We start from the raw sequence: 20240 nt of genomic DNA on the forward strand, positions 1-20240 counted from the left end.
AGACCCCTGCAAGGCAGTGAGAGTTTGGCTATGGTGCTCAATGAAAACAGGTTGCAGTCCTTTAACAGACATCTCTTTCTTGAAACATATTCCAAAATTAATAGGATATAACATTTCCAGAATATTTATTTAAAACAAGTGGCAAGAATGAATACATGTTTAAGAACCGAATAGAGAAGGCTCTGCTAACTCCTTAAGAGTGTTCACTAGAATACATCAATAATACGTGTTCTAAAAGCATAAATTATTGGTTCTCAAAAGTCATGTGGAGTGGGAGTAGATGCAATTGCAAAGCTGCTAAGCAGACTATGCATCAGCACCACTGCTGCCTTATTATGCGACATGGAGGCCATGCTAATCAGCTGTTGTTTCCACCACTCACAAATTACAGCCCAGCTAGATTCTATGTTTAAAAAAAGCTAAAATTTAAAGCTGTTCCTGCTTAAGTTCTCTGCTTCCAATTAATTAAGTTCCTCTGCTTCCATTTAATTTCAAAAGGAAAAAAATGGCTTCTGATATATGAAAGTAAACCAATAAATTGGTTACTATCAGTTTCTTTTGCTGGCATAAGTAAAACAAGCTTATTAAAGAAAGCCATATGATATATTTTCTATTAATGATCCTGTTAGCCATGTCAGAAGATGGAGCCTGATACTTCTCCTATTAAAGACAATTGGAGTTTTGCCATTATGGCAGATGACACCATGGCCGGACCAATGGCTCTCACAAGAACCTATAAAATAGAAAACAACATGGTGCCCATACCAACAATTCGTAATATTTTATTTCAGGAGGGCAAAATCAAGTTATTTGACAGGCCAAATGGTTGCAGGAATCACTGGAGACATTTTCCCAAAGAACTGGCTTTAGCATTAGAGTGACTCTGCAAACAGAAATGATCTCCCGTCATCACACAAGTCCCATGCTTTCCAACAAGATACTTGCATCAGCAGTCAGTGTTTTTCTAGGAATGATTTTGAGCAAGTACCCCTGCTTTTCTGTGGAAAGGAAATATTGAAACTTTTCACTTTGCTGGTGTATTTTTTAAACTCATTTGCATAGGCATTTAATCAATAGATAGTAAACGTGACAGGAAAAATGTTTCCTGCTCAGGTAAGTATAATTTGATTACTATTCGCAGAGTGAATTTCTGCTAAAAAGATCAAAGACCTATAATAAATATTCTGGTCTATTTTAGTCCTAAGCATCGCATTTTAATGTTTAATTTTACAATAAATATGTATTATATGCTGCATGCAAGCTATTCCTCTATGTTTGGCTTATTTCTAATGTGTAGATGTGATTTTACAAACACTTCCATAAAAAAGCAAATGTTTTAAAGTTTAAACCCATGATCCCTGTGGATAATGACTTGCCACTAGCTAGAAAGGATTGAGATTGTCATATTTGAGATGGAAAAAAGGTAAAACAAGTTCCCACAGTTCTAACTTCACAGCCAAAATGTAATGCACCTGCACTCTTCTTCTTTGCTCCATTTAATATGCCATAAATATGTGGATTACATACAGACACTTAGACATAAGTAACTGCTTAATCCACTTGCCAATAAGGTACAAATGTTTTTCATGCTAAAAATATGCTTACAGAGGAATTAGCAATGGGTTAGCAGGCTAATTCCAACACTGCATATGAAATAGTTTACTGCTACAGTATATCATTGCACACATTCAAGTACCTTTGCCATACTGCTACTAAATCCCTGGACAGGATTCTTAACATTGTTGGGAAAGAACAACCAATAGAAAGATGCCAATTGAATAAGATAATAAATAAACAAAATATGTAATTTCTTGATATGTACACTCAAGTAATACTGGATTCAGTTGCGTTTTCAGTTTACTTTCATGTAAACTTCTTGGACAGATTTTGAAACTGACCTCTGGGTAAGGGAGTCAGAAGAAATAGTAAGTTCACTTTACAGTCTAGAGAAGACTTACAAAACTGAAAGGATCATATAACAGTTATACACATGCTAGTGTCTGTCAAAGTCTCTCCTGCAGGCAACATTCACCATTTCTACTAGCCTTTTTTATTATCAGCTATTAAGAGAAGCAGCATGATTTTGAAGATGCAAATGAAAACACAAAGATTTTCCTATAAAAGGAGAAAGACAGGATCCACTCAGACATGTGCAAGTAACTTGCGTTTTTTGTTAATATGCTACAAATTACCTCTCAATGAACATTGAATGGCTGGCAGAATTCAGCCTTTTTAAGAGATATAAGCAATTTTCAGTGGATAAAATAATGAGTTAAAGTGGAAGTCTGCTAAGCAAAGTTATTCAGCACTGTTAATGCATGGTTATACTCTTGGCCTGTCACCAGGAGCATTGTTTTACTCCAAAAAATACATGAAGCAAAAATAAAATCATCTTTGAAAAGAAAAAGAGAGAGGGGAAAATTAGAAAACTGCAGAAAGAACTCTTTAAAGTCTTTTTCTAATGCAGTCTACATTCTGCAATAATGTTCCAAGTTACAGAAGGTACCCTCAGGCAGGGCAAATGATTTAGATGGAACATACTTACTTGCGTGCCTCGCTCTGTGCTTGAGAGGTCTGCTGTGATCCCTTTCCGAGTTCTGGTCGTCTTCTCCCTGCTCTGTGCCTTCTGATGAGATTGCAAAGGAGAGGAGGGAAGGAGGTGCTTCTGACTGCCCTCCTTCCACTTGAGAATCAACACACCCCCTCTCGGCTAGAGACCTGGATGCTTCCTTCTGCCTGTCCGAACAGTCTAGGATCACCTCCACCCTGGGGAGAGATGGAGCTGCACCTTGGATCGTCTTGATCTCTTTGCCACTAGAAACCTGGACTACTTTGCTTGACCAGTGGATGTTGCCCTCTTTTATACCCAGGGGAATTGCAATTACAGGGCTAGTCCCATCCTGTTTTACACTCGGTTCTGTTTCTGAAGGGACGCATTTTTCTGCCCCTAAGAGAGTCACAGCAGGAGCATTGGTGCCCTTGTGCCCGTCATGTGAGAGGGACAACTGCAGCTCAACCATAGTGCCTGGCCTTCTTTCTTCTATCTTCCCTCTGAAAGCAGTCTCATCTGTCACCAGCACTTTGGAGGTTCCTATCACTGTAGGAGTAATTCTGTGACTCTGTGTGGTCTCTTGTTTCATTTCAGCAAATTTTATATTGCTTTTCTCTGCTCCCTGGTGAGTCTCACTGTATATCTCTGTGATGCAGAATTCTGTGTGGGGTGTCTCTTTGGCTGTGTTAATTTGCAGTGTAGTGCTCTCCCTATAGTCCTCATTTTTTATGTTATCGTGCTTTCCATTTTCTCTTTCAGCGCTCAAGGCTTCATTTATTCCACTGGAGGATCTGCACATACATAAACAAGTAATTCAAGAAAGTAAGCTGCTGTAAGTACAGCAATTGTAAGTACAATTACAAAAGTGATTTCTGTAAAGTATATTTTTCCCCTAAAATTCATCGTGGTGTCTGCTAGCAGGTCCATTTAAGTAGCTGAATTTTCCCATTACCTAGAAGATTAAAACATCTTTGTATCCTCCACAATCCTTTAAATTAATGGTGCAGTAAGAAGGAAATTATGTTGCTGATGTAGGACCTTTACTATATTCTACTACCATCTTTCTGCAGTCTCAACTTACATCATTACAAATGTCAGTATGGCTTCACAGGCGCATTTCTGTTTTAGTGCTGCCAGATGAATACTGCTGAGATTCCTAGCATAATATTTTGTCATATTTCACATAGGCATGTGAAAATCAACTTCATATGACATCAGAATAGGCATTCATTTCTGGCTCCTTGGCTACTGCAACCATTTTACGTACCATCATCACATATTACACATTCCTTAGGAATAGGAAATTACTGAATAGGGATAAGGAGGAGGCAAATATATACTTAAAAGTACACATTCAGAAAATTCCTTTGTGGGTCTTCATCCTTATATTTCATCAAATATTAAAAAATTCTGGGTCCATTCCTGTGATCCAGTGAAAAGGGGTAGTAAATGAAGCCATACACTACTACTTAGTTTTTAAAAAAACAATTTTCTAACTAACTAGTGAATGTTACTATGACTACCTGAAGCCTGCTAAATCTCATCCCCTTTTTTTGAACCCTAGCCCAATTAATTAGTCTGTTTTACTGGTGCTATGACTCCAAATATACCCTCTAGCTTCCCCTTTCATTAATTGGGCAAAAGCAACAACTGTCAATTCCAGGAGAAACCCTTTCTTAACATCAAGACAGCAACATATTATTAAAGCTTTCTATTGACTAGAAAGAAGGAGAACTTTTTTTTCAGCCATCAAAAAAATAAGTTTATAGAGAATTCTGAAATCAAAAGCAGATCCCAGGTACTCCAAACTTCGAAACTCCCTACAAAGAACATCTGGAAGAAGCAACAGAGAAAATAAATCTGTTAGTGTACTGAAGAAGCTTCAATAACACTTGCATTTCTAGCCATGCGGCACACTGATTTTAGCAACCTGGATCTGCCTCAAATAGCACAGAATGTATAACATCCATTAAACCACATATGGGGCTATATAAAGGTCAGACAGATTTTAATTTAGGGAGGTCTTTGTAAGTGCTGCTGGATTCCATCATATTATGCTATTTGAATGATCAGTTGCATTGCTTCTAAGTACAGATAAATTACAGGAATCCATAAACATTTCCTTGTAGGATATGAGATTGGGTGCAGGGCCAGCTGAATGTTAGCCTTTATTGGTAGCTGAGTGACTGTGTGTATGTGTGAGAGAGAAAGATTTCCACCTTAAAAGGCCCTTGATACTTATGGATATACTTCTACTCTATTTAGACATAAATGTGTATCCATGAGTCAAGAAGCAAAGTACTGGGTCTGATCTCTTTTTTGTCATTTATGATTCTGTTTTGTCAAATTATTATTTTTGTTTCAGGTCTTTCCAGCTCACTGCAGGAACAATAGCCCTGGTGTAATTCCAGGAAGGAAGAAGAACTCATGAAGTCAGCACAAAGTGGTTTGTCTGTCTCACAGTCATGTTTTACTCCCTACATGGTGCATTTCATTTTGGTATGCATTGAGCACACTCCCTTCTTCCCCTTAGAATTTTTCATTGTTGTCCTAGCAGTGGCCCAGGAGCTCCTACACTGGTGTGCAAAGGGCAGACTAGCATTTCTGTCCCCACTCCCAGTGTTTCCTGGATACCTCTGTTCACAATTTGTTAGGAAGGTCAGTAAGATGCCCCCCTGAAGTGGTCTCTGCAGAGCAGTTGTCCTGCAAGGTATCTTCTTCCTCTGATCCTGCAAACCAAATATTTTATGGCAGCTTCTGATCAGTAACTGACTGGGTTTATAGGGGATCAGAGGAACACTTTGTGAAAGAAAAGGATGGTTTGCTACTCATTGCTTTCAGAGAAGTCACTTCCTGAAAAATCCTTCCAGTGGTAGTTCTGAGAGGGCCACTACCCTAAACAAACCTAGGAGGGGTGCCAGAAAGAAGGTGGCAGGGGAGGAAAAGTGTTTCAGTTTATCGGCCCTGGAAGATACTAACAGTAGGGACAGGGTGTTGGGGATGGATAGCTGATGAGAAGTTTACAGATTCTCCTGGTAAATTCCTGTGGAACATTTTAATTCCTTTTAAAACAAGCCAGTTGTTATGCAACCATAATTTTCTTAAAATTTCTAACAGACCCAGGGTTTCATTCCATAAAACACTATTATGAGGTCTAAGCATTCTGGTTTAGTTTGATTTTCAGGACATGTCTTGCTGTTACCATACATTCCAGTAGGGGCAATTGGGTCAATATAAAATATGCTGACACTTTCAACCAGAGCATAATGTGGCCTTCAGTCCAACTGAAATATCAGTTAAAGAACAGGAACAGGCAGTAGTGAAAGCAAATAAAGTTGCGTGTATGGCTGCAAAGAATGTGGCCAGTGAGCCACAAAAATCATTTTTAAAAGTGCACTTATAGTAGTCATGTCAAGAAACATATAAGACTGCAGATACCACATAAGGAACAGTCAAATAATACCCTGCTGAAACAGTAGTGCAAAAGGCAAGCTGTAATCCTCAACCATCACGATTTCCTTGATGTCATTACGTTAGTCGATTACTCAGCTCAAGACAACATACACACACAGGGCATGCAGATTATGTCCATTTTAAATAAATGAATATTCCTTTGGAGCCTCTTGTCTTGAAGGCAGGTAACAACTTCAAACTACTAGACACATCAGTTCCTGTGCATGAGTTGCAGAACACACAGGAATTTCACTTGCTCTTTCAGAAGTCCCTGGTAAGTGCAGACAAATGCCTTTCTTGCACCAGAGTCCTTCCAGAGCCTTTTCAGCCTTTCCACTGACACTGCCCTGTTAACTCTTGGGAGGAGGGATGAGTCCTGGCCCCCTCTGTCCTGCAACTGCTGTCTGTGGGAGAGCAAGTGCTGGAACTGCAGTAGCTCAGGAGGGAACTGTAATTCCTTCTACACAATGAGAAAATCTCTGGTCTTTTCTTCCTTTTCTCACCCACTGTCAAGGCAATTCAGAGTTCATCTTGTCTGTATCACAAAGTTTGGAGAAAATGTGCTTTTGGAAAATTATTCTGGTTTTGGCTCCACTTAACTATTAATGATTATGAACTCCAAGATAGCATATATTACACTGATCACAGTTACAAAACAGTCATTAGAGTGGACTGATGTGTTCAATGAGCAGTAGTGCTAACCTGGTCCTTAATTTACATAAAGGTTCTCTGCTCTAAGAAATGGGAAGCATTTTTAAAAGAAAATGTACTCACTGTCACTATCTTATAAATGAAGAAGCTGAGATTCAGAGAGCTCTAAGTGACTTGCCCCACCACATCTAGCAAGATGATAGCAGGTACAGAAATAGAATTCACTGTTTCCAGACCCACTCCCACTTCTGACTACTAACACATTCTACCACTTAAGACGACCATTTGCCATGTCATCATCAGGGCATATCTGTGCAACACACTTTCTCCATCTATACAGTCTATGCTTTTTGTAAGCCTCACTTCCCTATCTACAGAGAATAACAACACTTCACTACTTGAAAAGGTTTGAAGGAATAATTAAACTCAAGACTCCAGTACTCAGATATCGTGCTAGTCAATATGTTGCAAGTATCTTGGATACTTAATAATAAAATTGTTACATTTTGAGACTGTAGCCTTAGTGCTCAAACTGTACTATTTGAATTAGGAATTAATTCCTTTATATCAAATACTCTGATTTCTCTCCCTTTTTCATACAGGGAAGCAGACTGTTGATCTTAAAGACTAAAACAAGAGAACTTTCAGTACAAAACTGACAGTATAGGCCTGTAAATAAGTGCATTCAACACCCACATTTTTCATACAGTTCACTGAATAGAATTACACTAAAGCATTTTGACCACTCCTGTACCTCTTGATAAGCATCTGCAGGACATCAGTCAAGCTTTCCATTAGAACGATAACTTCAGCATAGGTTAAGTCTCCGCAGGGTTTGCCATTGATAGACACCACCTCATCCCCCTCACATAGTCCAGCCTTAGCAGCCTTGCTCTTGTTTCGAACCTATAGTGAGTCAAAAACAAATTCAAAATTGCACAGTTAATGTTCATTTGAAAACAATGGCAAATATGGTCAATACAGATTATTTCCAAAGTCATAGTAACACAAAACAAAACAAAAATGTTGAGAATACTGTTCTGATCAGTAATAACAAATACAAAAAGTTCTGCTATACTGAATTTGTAAGCTTGACTTCATACAGGCTGGAAAGGTTTTTGGAAGAGGGAGGCATGGAAGCTGGGGACAGCAATCAATCAAAGTTTAGCAGAATGGCAAAAAAAATCTCATCTGCTCTTCCCACAGGTTACCAGAGTTGTAACCTAGGCCAAGATTTTAAAAGAAGAATTTGTAAAGTCATTCTTCTCTGGGCAGAATATCATACCTGCATGCTGTTAGAGCTGTAGATAAACAGATTTCTGGTGTACTGGACATTTTTCCTTTCCCAACTGTAGAGCTAGGTGCCAAGCTAGAATCTATCTGAGTAGCTAGAGGTCCCAAATCCACATTGAGTAATCTAAATGAATGCCTTGGTTTATTGAAGTTAGTACATGCCTTTTATGGTTTAAGGGCACACTTTAAGTACTCATTCAAGAAACTATGTGGCTTTATTTTTGCTATTCTAGAGCCTTTTCCACTGAAAGCATGTTGTGACTTAGCATAGTCATTGTATAACGAACTCTAGGCAGCTTTAACACCACTCAAGGTATGCCATACAGTTGACCGCTATTTTTAAAGTACATATTTGGCAAACAGCATGTTATATTAACCAGTATGCTTGCAGGAGTCTATTTTAGAACTACACATACACATAAAAGGGTTGTCCTTGGGCTCCTCACTTAGAATCTTCTACCTGTTGGAGTTCTTTGGCCTTATATTCAATTGGTAAGGGTAGTACATAATCCTTACTAATCTTCATCACATTTTATGTAAATTTATTATATAAATAATGCAGTTCTACCACTTTTCACAGCACCAATGACAGTCGTCACTGTCTCCAGCAGAGTTACTTCTGATATATGCAGGGCTGAAGGTGCAGTAGTCTCACTGACTTAGGGAATTACTCCGCTATTCTACAGAGCCACTGAACCGTACCTCGGTGGTATTTCTGCAGGCAATTTTGGAAAGTTTCTTGGAGTATGAGTGGTATGTGGAATAATAAAGAATGAGATGGCAAATGTTTTTCTGTATGGGGCCATTTATCTTTGTTGTTTCGATTTATGAATACCCATATGTCATATTATAGCTTTCTGAGCAATGAAGAAAGAGAGGCCTGGTGCATACAGAAGCTAGTTACTACCTTGAAGAGGACTTAACATTTACAAATATGGAGTGGTATGCTGCTCTGTTTATCTTCCCTTAGGCAAGAGCATAAACATCCTTGTCCTTCGGGAAGAAAGGATGGTTTAGACAGGGTTTAGAATGTTTTGCTTCGTATGTGAGCTAGGATTTGGGCTGAATTTTTGTTACTGTTTTTGAAATAGGAGGTTATGCCATTGAAACTGCACAAAGCATTTTAGGCCCAAGTGTGAGTATTTGATATGAATGTCAGTAACGACTTAGCCCTTTTTAAAATGTGTAAACAGTCATTATACAACATGTGTACTCTGAAACTGTGTAATGTGAAACCTAGGATGTGAGAGGAGCTCTTGTTTCTGTTTATTAAGTGTCTGAGAACTTGGGGTCAGTTCTGTCATAGCTTATGATTATAACTGTCTCAGGAGAACAACAGTTACCCATTTCACAACTTTTTTATCACAAAAAAAGGCAAAAGGATATTTTATTGTACAATGGTAATAGGTCTACATGACCTGCTAGCCAGCTCAACCACTTCTGTCAGTTTTTTATCAGCTTCCTTGGCAGCCCTGGAAGAGGACAGACACAGACATCGCATTTCTCTTTCATATTCTTGAGCCTGCAACTGTAGTCAGGGCACACTGGTGCAGCTGCACAAGGAGGCTCCTACTGCATTGCTCCACCATAACCTGTTCTGCTTGGCAAGGGCTGCTGTGATGCCCTGCAAATGACCAAAGGCTGACAAATTATGAGATATTTAGACCTTCGTAGAAAAACTCAGACCTGTGTAACTGGTCATGCTTGAAAGGAATTGCTGTGATTGCACCACACCTCCTTCTCTGGCAGATTGCAGTACATATGCACAGGCAGGCAAACCCTCTCTCAGTATTATAAATCTAGAATTATCCATGTAAATCAAACCTCTAAATGATTTTGCCGTCACAAGAACACACTATATGTTCTGTATCTGTTAATGGTTCTCCTGACTGTGTGTTGTCTTTTTTTCCAGCTTCCCTCAGATGTACCTGTGTGGCCCCAGTTCGAACACAGACCATGTAAAATCACCACAGCACTATCCACTCTGGGAGCAAAAAGAGGAGAGAGCACTGATGAAGACAATATGAGCAAGGAATTGGAGGGAAGAGAGGCAACTAATGACCGCCAGGTGAGGCACAGGTTTCTAGAAATAACCCATTATCATTTGTATTGCTCTGGTCTTTGGGATATCACCGGTCACACTCAGCAATATGGACTGACTTTCCAGGCAAGCTTGGTTTTGTTCTGGTTTTGTTCATTTCTGTTCATAGAAACCCCACAAAAGCAAAAAACAGTTTTAATCGTGTAAGCCAAAATATTCAGATTGCTGAAAAAAATCATTGAAAGCAAGATCTTTGTGATAAAATAATTGTTTCAGAAGCAGTTTTCTTTCAAAGGTAGTTTTGACAGAAAGCCTTTGACCACTACACTGGGAAACAAAAGCTGCCTGTGTTAGCACAAAAATAATATGGTGACCAAGTGAAAAAATTTTATCTGTCTTTCAGGAACTTGAAGTAAGACACATGGACATAAAGCAGCCGTTAGTGTTGTGTTATGCTGCAGCCTGGGATTTCTCAATAACATGTGTCTCCTGTCTTCTTTGGGCTGAATTTTTTGTGGGAGAAAAAAATCTTCTTTCTCCTACAGTTTCTGAATGAGATCTTACTACTAAGAAAATATGTACTGTTTGTATTTGTTTTTGTTTTATTTTTTATTGCGGGCAATTCTGATACAGCACAGCTAAGCTGAGCCTGTAGCATTTGAACTGAACCTGTCTGGATGCCAGCTGCTCCCGAGGAACATTCTAGCACTTCAATCCATTTTCCCTGCTGCAACCTCTATTGCTCTCCTGCTACCCTTTCAGTTAGGGCTCTTTTCTTTACTCAAGTCACCTGTTTAGTCAGGTGTCACCAGTTTAGTATGTCACATCCTTCTTCTAATTACAACATTTTTAATGATAGGTCAATTGAAATATTTGCTCTAAATTCCAAAAGGTTTAAGGCAAGCACTGCGCATGGTATATGGGCATTGCAACAGGACTGACCTTAGTCAATGTGGCACATGTACTGTTCATAAGGAACTTCAGTTTTCTGAATGTTTAGCACTAGTGAAGTATATAAATAGCAGTATGTAAAACTGACAAAAATCTTGGTGTTATTCTGATCTATTTGGTATCCTCTTTTTAGGTCACCCTCTCGTGGGAGGGTTTCCAGAACAACGCTGAATTGCCCAGACAATCTACCTGAGGTATCTTATTTCCGTTCTCTTTCTGACTACTCCAAGGGAAATTGTTCTTGTATCTTGAACTTTCCGTTAGAAAAATCATAGAATCACAGAATGCTTAAGGTTGGAAGGGACCTCTAGAGGTCATCTAGTCCAACCCAACAGGCGCTCGTTGGGAGAGGTTTTACAGACCCCAGCTGGAAAATGAGTGGGATGTAAGGAAGGTTTGCTCTTGGTTTTCAGGTTAGTGTAGTGTAAGATTGCTAGGGAGAATGAATTTCTGCTTTTCCTTTTGTGGAGAATGATTTGGGGAGCGTGGTGCTGAGTGTGGGGCTTTCTGAGGTGTAGTACAAGTGTCTGTCCTGTGATGCAGTGGTGAGAGGTTGTGTCCTGGAGGTATGGGTATGTGGGGGAAAACCATGGCATAGTAACTTCCTGGGGACCTGTGGTAACTTTCAGGTGCTGTTGGGGTAGCTGTGGATGCCAGTGGTGATTTTGGTCAGTCTTTCATTTAGCAAAAGCTGGATGAGCTGAGAGAATATGCTGTGGCTACACCCATATTAGCATCAAGCAAAGGAGGATTTTTGTAAAGAAAACTAGTGCTGAGGGTCCAACCTTTGTGCTATAGGTGTTTGCTTTAGGGTAGCTCTACCCTCTGTGACTTGAGGGCCCTGGCTATGCAGACTCTATTATATGTGCTCCTTCACTGCACTGGTATTGTCTGACTCATGACTTTAAGCCATTAGTGACTTTTTTGGCAGTGAGCAAGTTTCTAAAGAAAGCTTCCCTCCCCTTAAGGTTATAACATATGATCCCTATGCTAGTTTGAGGGAGGAATATGCAATGAAGTAGAAGGTACAGATGAAACTTCCTGCCCGTGTATGTGTTTTGTTTCGTACTTGAAAGTGCAAGTATCAGTTTTATGTGTGTGTACTGAGGACTGTTTCTGAAGAATAGGAGTGTCTTGTGAATGAAGTGACTACCGTAAGAGCTTTATTCTTCCAGAAATACCAATTCTTTTACTGTTGGAAATGTATAGGCCTAAAGTTAGAACAGAATGTCTGGTTTTGAGATAATGACTGGTCTACTGTATGCTAAGGGAGATAAAAAGAGGAAAGAGGCAGAGATAACAGGTCTAAAGATATGATAAGAACATACTTTCTGTTTGTGGGAAAGCAGACTGGAAGATGGCAGCTAGCAATGCAGACAAAGACGTTTTCTTCTTTGCTCTTACCACTCTTAGAGCTGAAGGTTTTGATGTACTACTAGCAAATGATATTTTCCCTAAAAGAAACAGCTTAACACTAACAAATTTTTGCATTCTGAGGTCAGATCTGATATTTCTGAATCTGAAACCTTTTCCACATACAGCCTAATGGATACATTCCAACTTGAACACAAGGGTAAACTTAAGTTAAAAAAACAAAATTAAGGAGATAGTGTTCCAGAGCAGTAAATGAATTGACTTGAGTATAAACTAGTCTTGACCATAACATAACGTATGGAAGTGAGAAATCTACTTCAGTCCTGAAGAGATTCAAAATCAAAGAAAAAACTTGCATGCTGCTCGCTGGCAAAGCAGCAAGTGGTTTTGCTACTCATGTAAGTGGCAAAACTGAGCTCCACATATTGAAGTACAACATGGACAAGCCTTTAACTGTAACAGTGCTGCTAGCTGCCACAACAAAAGAGTTGCAGGCAAACAAAGCCAGCTAACGTGCTTCATTTAAATATATTCTGAGGCTGGCATTATAAGTTAGCTAATACAATTGATATCTTGATAGCATTACCTCACATTTTCCAGAAGCTAGTTCTCATTAATTGTTTAGCTATATGTTCATCATAAAGTTCAGGATCAAAGATCAGTGTTCCCTGTACAGAGTATTTAAAAAATGGCACTTCATTTCTTCTATGATAAATCCTACAGCAAAGGCCGAGCTAGCAAATGCATTTAAATGTTACAAAGTTATCTGCTGCTGTAACAGAATTAATAGTATGCAATGCTTTATTATGAGCAGGAAGCAGATGTACCGAGCAGCCAATTGCTAGCATATTAGTGCTTTTATTAGTATGAAATTAAAGAATTAAAAATGAAATGCCAAATGAACTGGCATTAGGTATAGTTTATTGTAAATTATAGGTGTAGAGCCTTGTTTTACAATGTTTGTGCACATACTTTACACAAGTAAAACGGCTGTTAGTTGGCAAGCTTTTCTTTTTTAGATGCAAACCTCTGTACAGTAAGTTAAGCCTGTCTGATAACAGGACTGGGTTTTCTAGTGAACTTTGCAGATCCTTTAAGTAGCTGAAACTCCAGCCTGCTAAAAACAAAATCCTGAGTGCCAAATGGCAACCTAGTGTTTTGGACTGCTCCAGGCAGGTGTGGCAGGGTGTGAAATATTTCATAGTCTACATAGTCTAATCAGTAGTGATGACACTGTAACGAACTCGGCACTTTTTTTTCCCCCTTTTTAATTAGAGTTACGATGAACATTTAAATGTATTTCCATGTTGACGTTTATTGTCCCTCCTCAAACTTCGTCTTCCATCAGTAGATTTTTTTTCAATGTGATTGTTACCCCTTTCTAATGAAAGCTTATCATGAGTTTGCAACCATTCAGTTGCAACTCATTACTCTTACAGTAGGATTTGCAGATAGTTTCTAATTTGGAGTATTGACTTCAAGTTCCTCAGAAAATTACTAAAATTCTGAAAAAAGAATCAACTGTTAGTTCTTTAGTGAATAATAACAAAGTACAAATGTGTAGCGTCTGCTGTCTCTTCTCTTGTGTACTAGAAGGGTTTTTTTTCTCTTTTGTTTCTTGGACTTCATAGTGTGGGAATGAGTGCTTGCATTACTTTCTTGGTTGCATCTCTTAATTGTTAATGCATTAGAGCATAACTTTAGGAGATAATTGAAGGAAATTGTATGGAAAAAAACCTATACTTATTAGATGACTATGTAGTTAAATTGGGTCTGATTTACCAAAATATTAGGCAACTGACACAAGCACATTTATGATTTTCCCAGTCCCTTTGGTTTTTCCCCATCCATCTCTAAAGCTGTCAACATTTAAAATAGTATTTAGTTTTCAATGCCTATGTTTGGTCATCTATGTCTGAGCAAACTAGCAGTATCCAGCTTTAAATCAAGACCTCTGGAAGCAGAGACATTCAGTCTGTATATCCTGATACACTAAAGAAATCAGTATTTTTGCTAGAATAACTCCATTAGGGATCTTTTGGCATATGTTCTTGATTGGGAAGTTGAACCATGAATGCGACTGTCAGGCGAAGTATTTAAAGCATTGAAGGATCTGAAGAAACAAGGGGGAAAGAAATAGACTGGCAGTTTAAATCGTTAATAAATCCGGGCTTGTTGAAGTTAGTATGAACTTGTGTGTTGCTAATGTATTAGCATGTGCTACAGATCTTGTCCTCCCAAGAGCATGCTAGATGCTAAAGCTGGATTGTTGTCTTTAGATGTTATAAATTGGCCAGTTGCCTATATTTTACCTTTTTGTTTAAGCCATGGTCCTGTGACTTGGAGTGTATGTAGAATTTGCACAGTAAGACTATTAAAATACTTGTTAATTAGCTGGAGTGAGCAAAAGTACTTCTGAGCTCTCTTTAATGCTGTTACTCAGAGGAAGCTTTGAGTAACGAAGTGTCCTGGGTTTGCAAAAAAAATCCTATAAATATTTCTCATCACTTCCCCCCCATCCCTCTCCCCCCTTCTCTCTCTCTCCAATAGAAGGTTATTGATCCTGGGAATCTGGGAGTTCAGCATACTTGTTTCTGTTTCAGGCCGTAAGGCAAAACTTCCAAACATGCCCACTTACGCAGAGATGCCTTTCATGGTTGTCTGAAGTTAATTATCTTCCCATAGTGTGTATTAAAATGAGAAGATAAAACAACAGAGTTCAAAGAAGAAAGGAATTGATTTGTTCAGACACATTTTTCTGTTTCTTGTTGTTCTTAATTTCTGACATAATTCTTCAATCGCTGGATTAAATCTAAAGAGTCTTTCTAGGAGGTGAGGAGGTTGCTATTTGAGTTCACGGGAGCTCTGCCACTGCTTATCAAGATCATCACTAGAGCAGTTCTGCAGTGATATAACTTGTCAGGTGAAAAACATGTAATGTAGAAGGTTGAGCTGCATTAAGTTGAAGGTACTCTTAACACCTAGCTACCAAAAAGGGTTCTGGGTTCACTTACTAACCAACATCTAAAGCAAAGCTTTAATCAAGATTTACTTGTGTAAAGGTTCATGAGGTATTCTGGTAGAATCTGGTTATTGATTTACTTATTATTAAACTCTGTCCCTACTCAGTCCTCTAGTTGCACTATATACGATGGTTCAGTTTGGTAACTGTTGTCTCTTCCTTCTCATAATACGAGAAGACCGTGCATAAAGGTTCAGTTCTCTTCCTGGTATATTTAAGTTCAGAAGAACAATTTCTCTGGGATAGCTTCTTATATATAATGTCATAGAAGGGTTAAAGAACACGTTCTACCGCTCAGATATTGGCAGGCTATGTCAGTGTATGTGCAGTGTGGGACCAGGGAGCACACTAATCTCAGTGAAAAGGAAAGCTTGCTCAAATTCCCCAAAGCTTTGCTTAATGTGCTAGTGTATCATCTTGCTAGTGGTTGCCTTTCTGTGGCAGAAATCCAAAGCAGCTAGCAACTGAAGAAGGGATGAGATAATGACCTCAGAAATACTGATCGGTTCTGCTGGCAGCACAACAAATTCCCCAAGTGAGCTCTGGCACTGCACTTCAGTCTTACTCATTTTACACAGAACTCTGTGCATAACCTGCCTATGGATTATCTATTACCTTTTTTATTAGGTCATGATTTTTTGGGGTGTGCACCTCCTCCCCCTCCACCCCCCCCTTTTATTTTTGTGCAGAGAGCAGTAATTGAATGGTTATTGTTTCTTTGGGATTCAGCAAATAAAGAAGTGTTATTGAGTGCTTTAGTATACAAGTATTGTGAAGAGCTTTTTCATTACAGTCTAGCTTATGGCTGAGAGAAACGAATTTCTATGATAATTAGGGCTAAGGGAAGATAATATGGCCTAATATAGACTGGATGTAGATATGCCTATATTAACTGCTACTGAGCAGTTGTTGGCAGCAGTGGAAGTTCTACAATAGATGGAGGTTGGGGTAAGTATATCCTAGCCTAATCTTGGTCTGAACTCATCATGGATACATAAAGTATCCATACAGTACTGCTGGGTGCTTGCGCTGTTCATATGGTCTAGACCATACTAGACCATGCAGTTTAAACCACTTCTAATAGAAAAAGTACTGCTGTTTTGCTAACAAAAGTGCCATCAGAAGGCAGATTAAAAAGCACTACTGCCACATTAAAATAGATACCTCCTAGTGGTAGGGTATTAATAGAATATTAATTAATACTATAATGCAGACATTGTTGCAAGGAGAATAGCTTCTGTTGCCTAGACACATGGCTGATGGGAGAAGAAGACAAAATGGGTGATAAGCAACTAAAATATAAAGCAAGTTCAGAACCTGAAGTCCTTTGTTCTAAAGGACAGCCTCATGTATGTAAATTGGATTCTTTTCTTGTTTCACTGTTATTGAAATGGAAGGAAGAAAAAGATGGCCATATACTTCCTGTCTGTGTAAGTGAAAAATACATGGCAGAAGTTTTTCTTAGTTGCATCTGTTAAATCTGTATCACATCATGGAATACTGCAATACAAAAATGCATGAACTAGCTGCAGAACTAAAAGTGGGATAGCTGTATGAGGAAGATCCTGAACAGACATGCCTGAATGCTGCCAGCAACTGCCATCCTCTAGGAAGAGGATTTGCAGTCCCTTGGAGGCAAATGGAAAGGGAGAGGGGGCGGGGGGTGGAGAGGCCACGGAGAGTGCAGTGCTGGAGTCAGGAAAATAGCCCAGCTGCTAAAATATATTCATATGGCTTGAACTGTAAATTGGAACAAAGGGAATATATCCTGTTAAGTGTTTAGGAATGAGCTAGTTTAAATTTATCAGGCAAAAACTTGCATTCATTCATTGTGAAACAGGTAGTAAGGTCTTAATAGCCTTTGCTTTACCTAGACTACTCTGAGCTTCAGAGAGTAAGCCAAATTGTTTTGGGGTTGTCTCGTGAGAAGGGAGGCTGGCTTGTGAGCTCCAACTGTAGCTAGATTTCCTCCACCTCAAATACATAAACTAAGCAACGTGATCTAGGGTTAACTGATCACTGAGAAAAAGCTAATGAATGAGGTTTGAGGCAGATTTTCAAATCTCATCTGGGCCTGGTTGTACATAGCTATTAGGCTGGTTTTGGTAATTCGTAGTTAATTCATGGATAATACATAGCCAGAATGTTTTCCTAGCAGGAGACCTTCGGCAGAGACCTGAGGAATATTAGAGTATGTATTCTGCCAGGAACATCTTTGGGAGCTCCAGACTGTTTTCTGCATCTTCCTTGCTGTGGTAAGGAAAGAAGTTGCGTAGTCTGAATGGTGTAGTGCTTTGATGTGCTTTACACCAATCCATACTGGCCCAGGGTGCTGTGCTGTGGCTGAGCAACACCTAGAGCCCAACATCCTCCCCTCCTTGCCTTTTTTTCTTTTTTTTGGAGCAACATGTAGATTAAAATACTGAATTGGGGGAGGGGGAAGTTGACATCCAGCTGATCTATAAGGACAAAGTGAGGCTAAACTGGTGTCATTATTCATGTTCATATGCTTGCCTAGGTGGTACTGACACTCTTGTCAGCCTTATTTATTTCCACAGTAGTGTTGGTAGTAACAGATGAGTAATCTGCTCTGCTTTCTCCATGTACATTTTAGAGCTGTTCAGTCTCAGCCTGCACTCGTGCAGTGAGGAGACAGCTGGGCCAATAACTGGACATATTATTTGTATGTGCAATGGTAGTTCTGGGAAACCTTACTCCGTTTTAGATACCGGGAGAGGTAAGGAGGACGGAAGAGAGGAGGCGGGGAGAGTGGGTTCTCATGATAAATCCAGGTAAGACAGCACATGTAATCTGTAGTTCAGAACCAGTACAGTGATAGTTAAATCTTTATTCGGTCTCCTAAGTTTGCTCCCAGAGATGGTATTGCTTATGACAATCCCCTAACATTATGTCATACATTTGCAAATATATGACCATGGCATATGGTCATCTGCCCAGAAGGAATAGCGAAGGCAGCATAAAAAGCCCAAATGTGTTCTTATAGGTTTCTGTTTCACTGGAGGCTGTAGCTATCACTGTCAGTGATGTCAAGGTTATACTGAAGTGTGTGCTCAGTGTTGTATTTCTTGCTACTTGCCTCACCGGCTAGGCAGCAATTCAGTCAACACCAGAAGGATTATGAAGAGATAACAAGTTCTGCCTCACTTCCAAAGAAGAGAGCAGCATCTCGGTGTTTAAGAGCCTTCTGTTTGTATAGTGCTCAATTCAGTAGGGCCAGATATCAAATTCCAGGGTAGGGGGGCTTCGGGGACTTCATTAGGGCAAGTGACTCAGAGTGTTCAAAGAAACACAGTAACATAACCAGCTGGTAAATGCAGCATCTAGATAATATACTTTAAACAATTATAATACTTTACACGAATACAGTGGTGAATGCATGCTCTTAAAAGGAAAACACAGAGCTCCAAGTCACTGGAGAAATGTGAATCAGACATCAGCTCCACCTCATCTGAGAACTTAGTACAGAGACTGAGATCTAGCTGCTGTTATTTGTGGTCATCTTTAGCTGGACTGTTAAATAACCACTGGTACAGACTGCATAAAATCATCATCTGTGAAGGCTGGTAGCTTTATTTGCAAGGGTCTCACATTAAACTTCACAATGGTGTTCTCATGAGCTATTTTTTCTCACTTTTTAAAGTAATTCAGACTTCAGCTTTTCCATTTCCCTCTACTATCAAATGGTCTACTATCAAATTTCATTATTTCCTACCTTGCTGTTTTACCCAAGTTTCACTAATCTGTGATGTTTCTCTACTTTTCTGATCTTCACATCGTTGTGAACTATACTTTTTCCATTAAATACCCTAATGGCTCTAGCCATGCCATAGTTTCTCAGACAAAACTTCCTAGGGCTTGCTTCAAGAAAAACAACAATGAACGTGAAGATCTAGGTATCAGTCTTCTAATTTACTTAGCATTTCCCTCAATTAGGGTGTGATATTTTCAAACAAACTTTCAAAACTGAAGTAAGTAAAGGCTTAACAGTCTTAGAACAGAGCCTTATAATCTGGGCTGAATATTACATGGATGCTGATACAGAGGTGTAGTAGCTGCCCTGTGGCATCATCTGCCTGCTGTACTGCACAGCTCCTTTTTTGTGACTCATCAGGGAATTTGCGTGTCCCTTGGCCTCAGGTCTCCCTCATAGCTCAGATAAAGCTGGCCAGGAAGCAGCAGTGGCCTTGGAGGGTGGACAGATGCTCACTGTGAGCATGCCTATGAGGAGAGGTCAGTGCCCTGCCTTTGCTCTGCTCTCCCAGCGGAGGAGACAAGGTTGCTGTGCTGATGCTGGAGGCTCTGATGGAGGAGCAAGAAGCAGATAGAGATCTGGAAAAGCTCTTTCTGAAGTTTCCAGGGAACTAGGAGACAGTTGCTCTCACTACATACTTTACCACTTGCCTTATAACATTACTGAGCAGGTTATTTAGACCTGTGATTTTAATTAAACAATTAAACTGATAGCATGACATGGAAACTTCTTAGTCTAAGCCTGAAAAGAATTAAGACTTGGATAATGTTCAGAATTTGCCTGGATTTAATCTGATGGAGCTTTAAAAAGATCGTAACTGAACTGATCTAAATCCCCACAAGTAAACAAAATAATAGTAGAGATGTAATCATGTCCATACTGCCTACTGCAGGGGCTTACTTTGAAAGCCAGTCAACTAGGAAACCTTTCTTGTGCAGGCGATCTGTGAACACATTTGTCAATTTATGTGTTTCGTAGGATTGGTGTGGAGGTTAACATTCAACACCACTTCCTTAGGATTTTCAGGTCAGTACTCGCTTGCAGATTTAGGAAGAACAACACTTTAAACTTCATGTTAAATATGCTACCCGGAAAATACTATAATATTGGAAGAATAACATTTTTAACATGG

At 39.3% G+C, this 20240-nt stretch overlaps 1 protein-coding gene and 1 long non-coding RNA gene across 2 annotated transcripts in view; one reads left to right on the forward strand and one right to left on the reverse strand.

The window, feature by feature from the left end:
* SYNPO2 (synaptopodin 2) overlaps positions 1–20240 on the reverse strand; it is a 78225-nt gene that overhangs the window by 19452 nt on the left and 38533 nt on the right. The window contains exons 2-3 of the mRNA XM_010225945.2: positions 7410–7561; positions 2546–3342 (exon numbers count right to left, since the gene is read on the reverse strand). Of these exons, the coding sequence (XP_010224247.2) occupies positions 2546–3342; positions 7410–7561 (949 nt within the window). The remainder of the gene's footprint in view (positions 1–2545; positions 3343–7409; positions 7562–20240) is intronic.
* Positions 4826–9961, forward strand: LOC148594162 (uncharacterized). Its single transcript, XR_015913557.1, has 3 exons — positions 4826–5050; positions 8802–8890; positions 9861–9961. It is a non-coding gene; the product is annotated as an uncharacterized LOC148594162 (long non-coding RNA).

The sequence above is a fragment of the Tinamus guttatus genome, unplaced genomic scaffold (assembly GCF_059628265.1).
Source record: "Tinamus guttatus ecotype Peru unplaced genomic scaffold, ASM5962826v1 Tinamus_guttatus_pri_ptg000288l, whole genome shotgun sequence".
Classification (NCBI taxonomy): Eukaryota; Metazoa; Chordata; class Aves; order Tinamiformes; family Tinamidae; genus Tinamus; species Tinamus guttatus.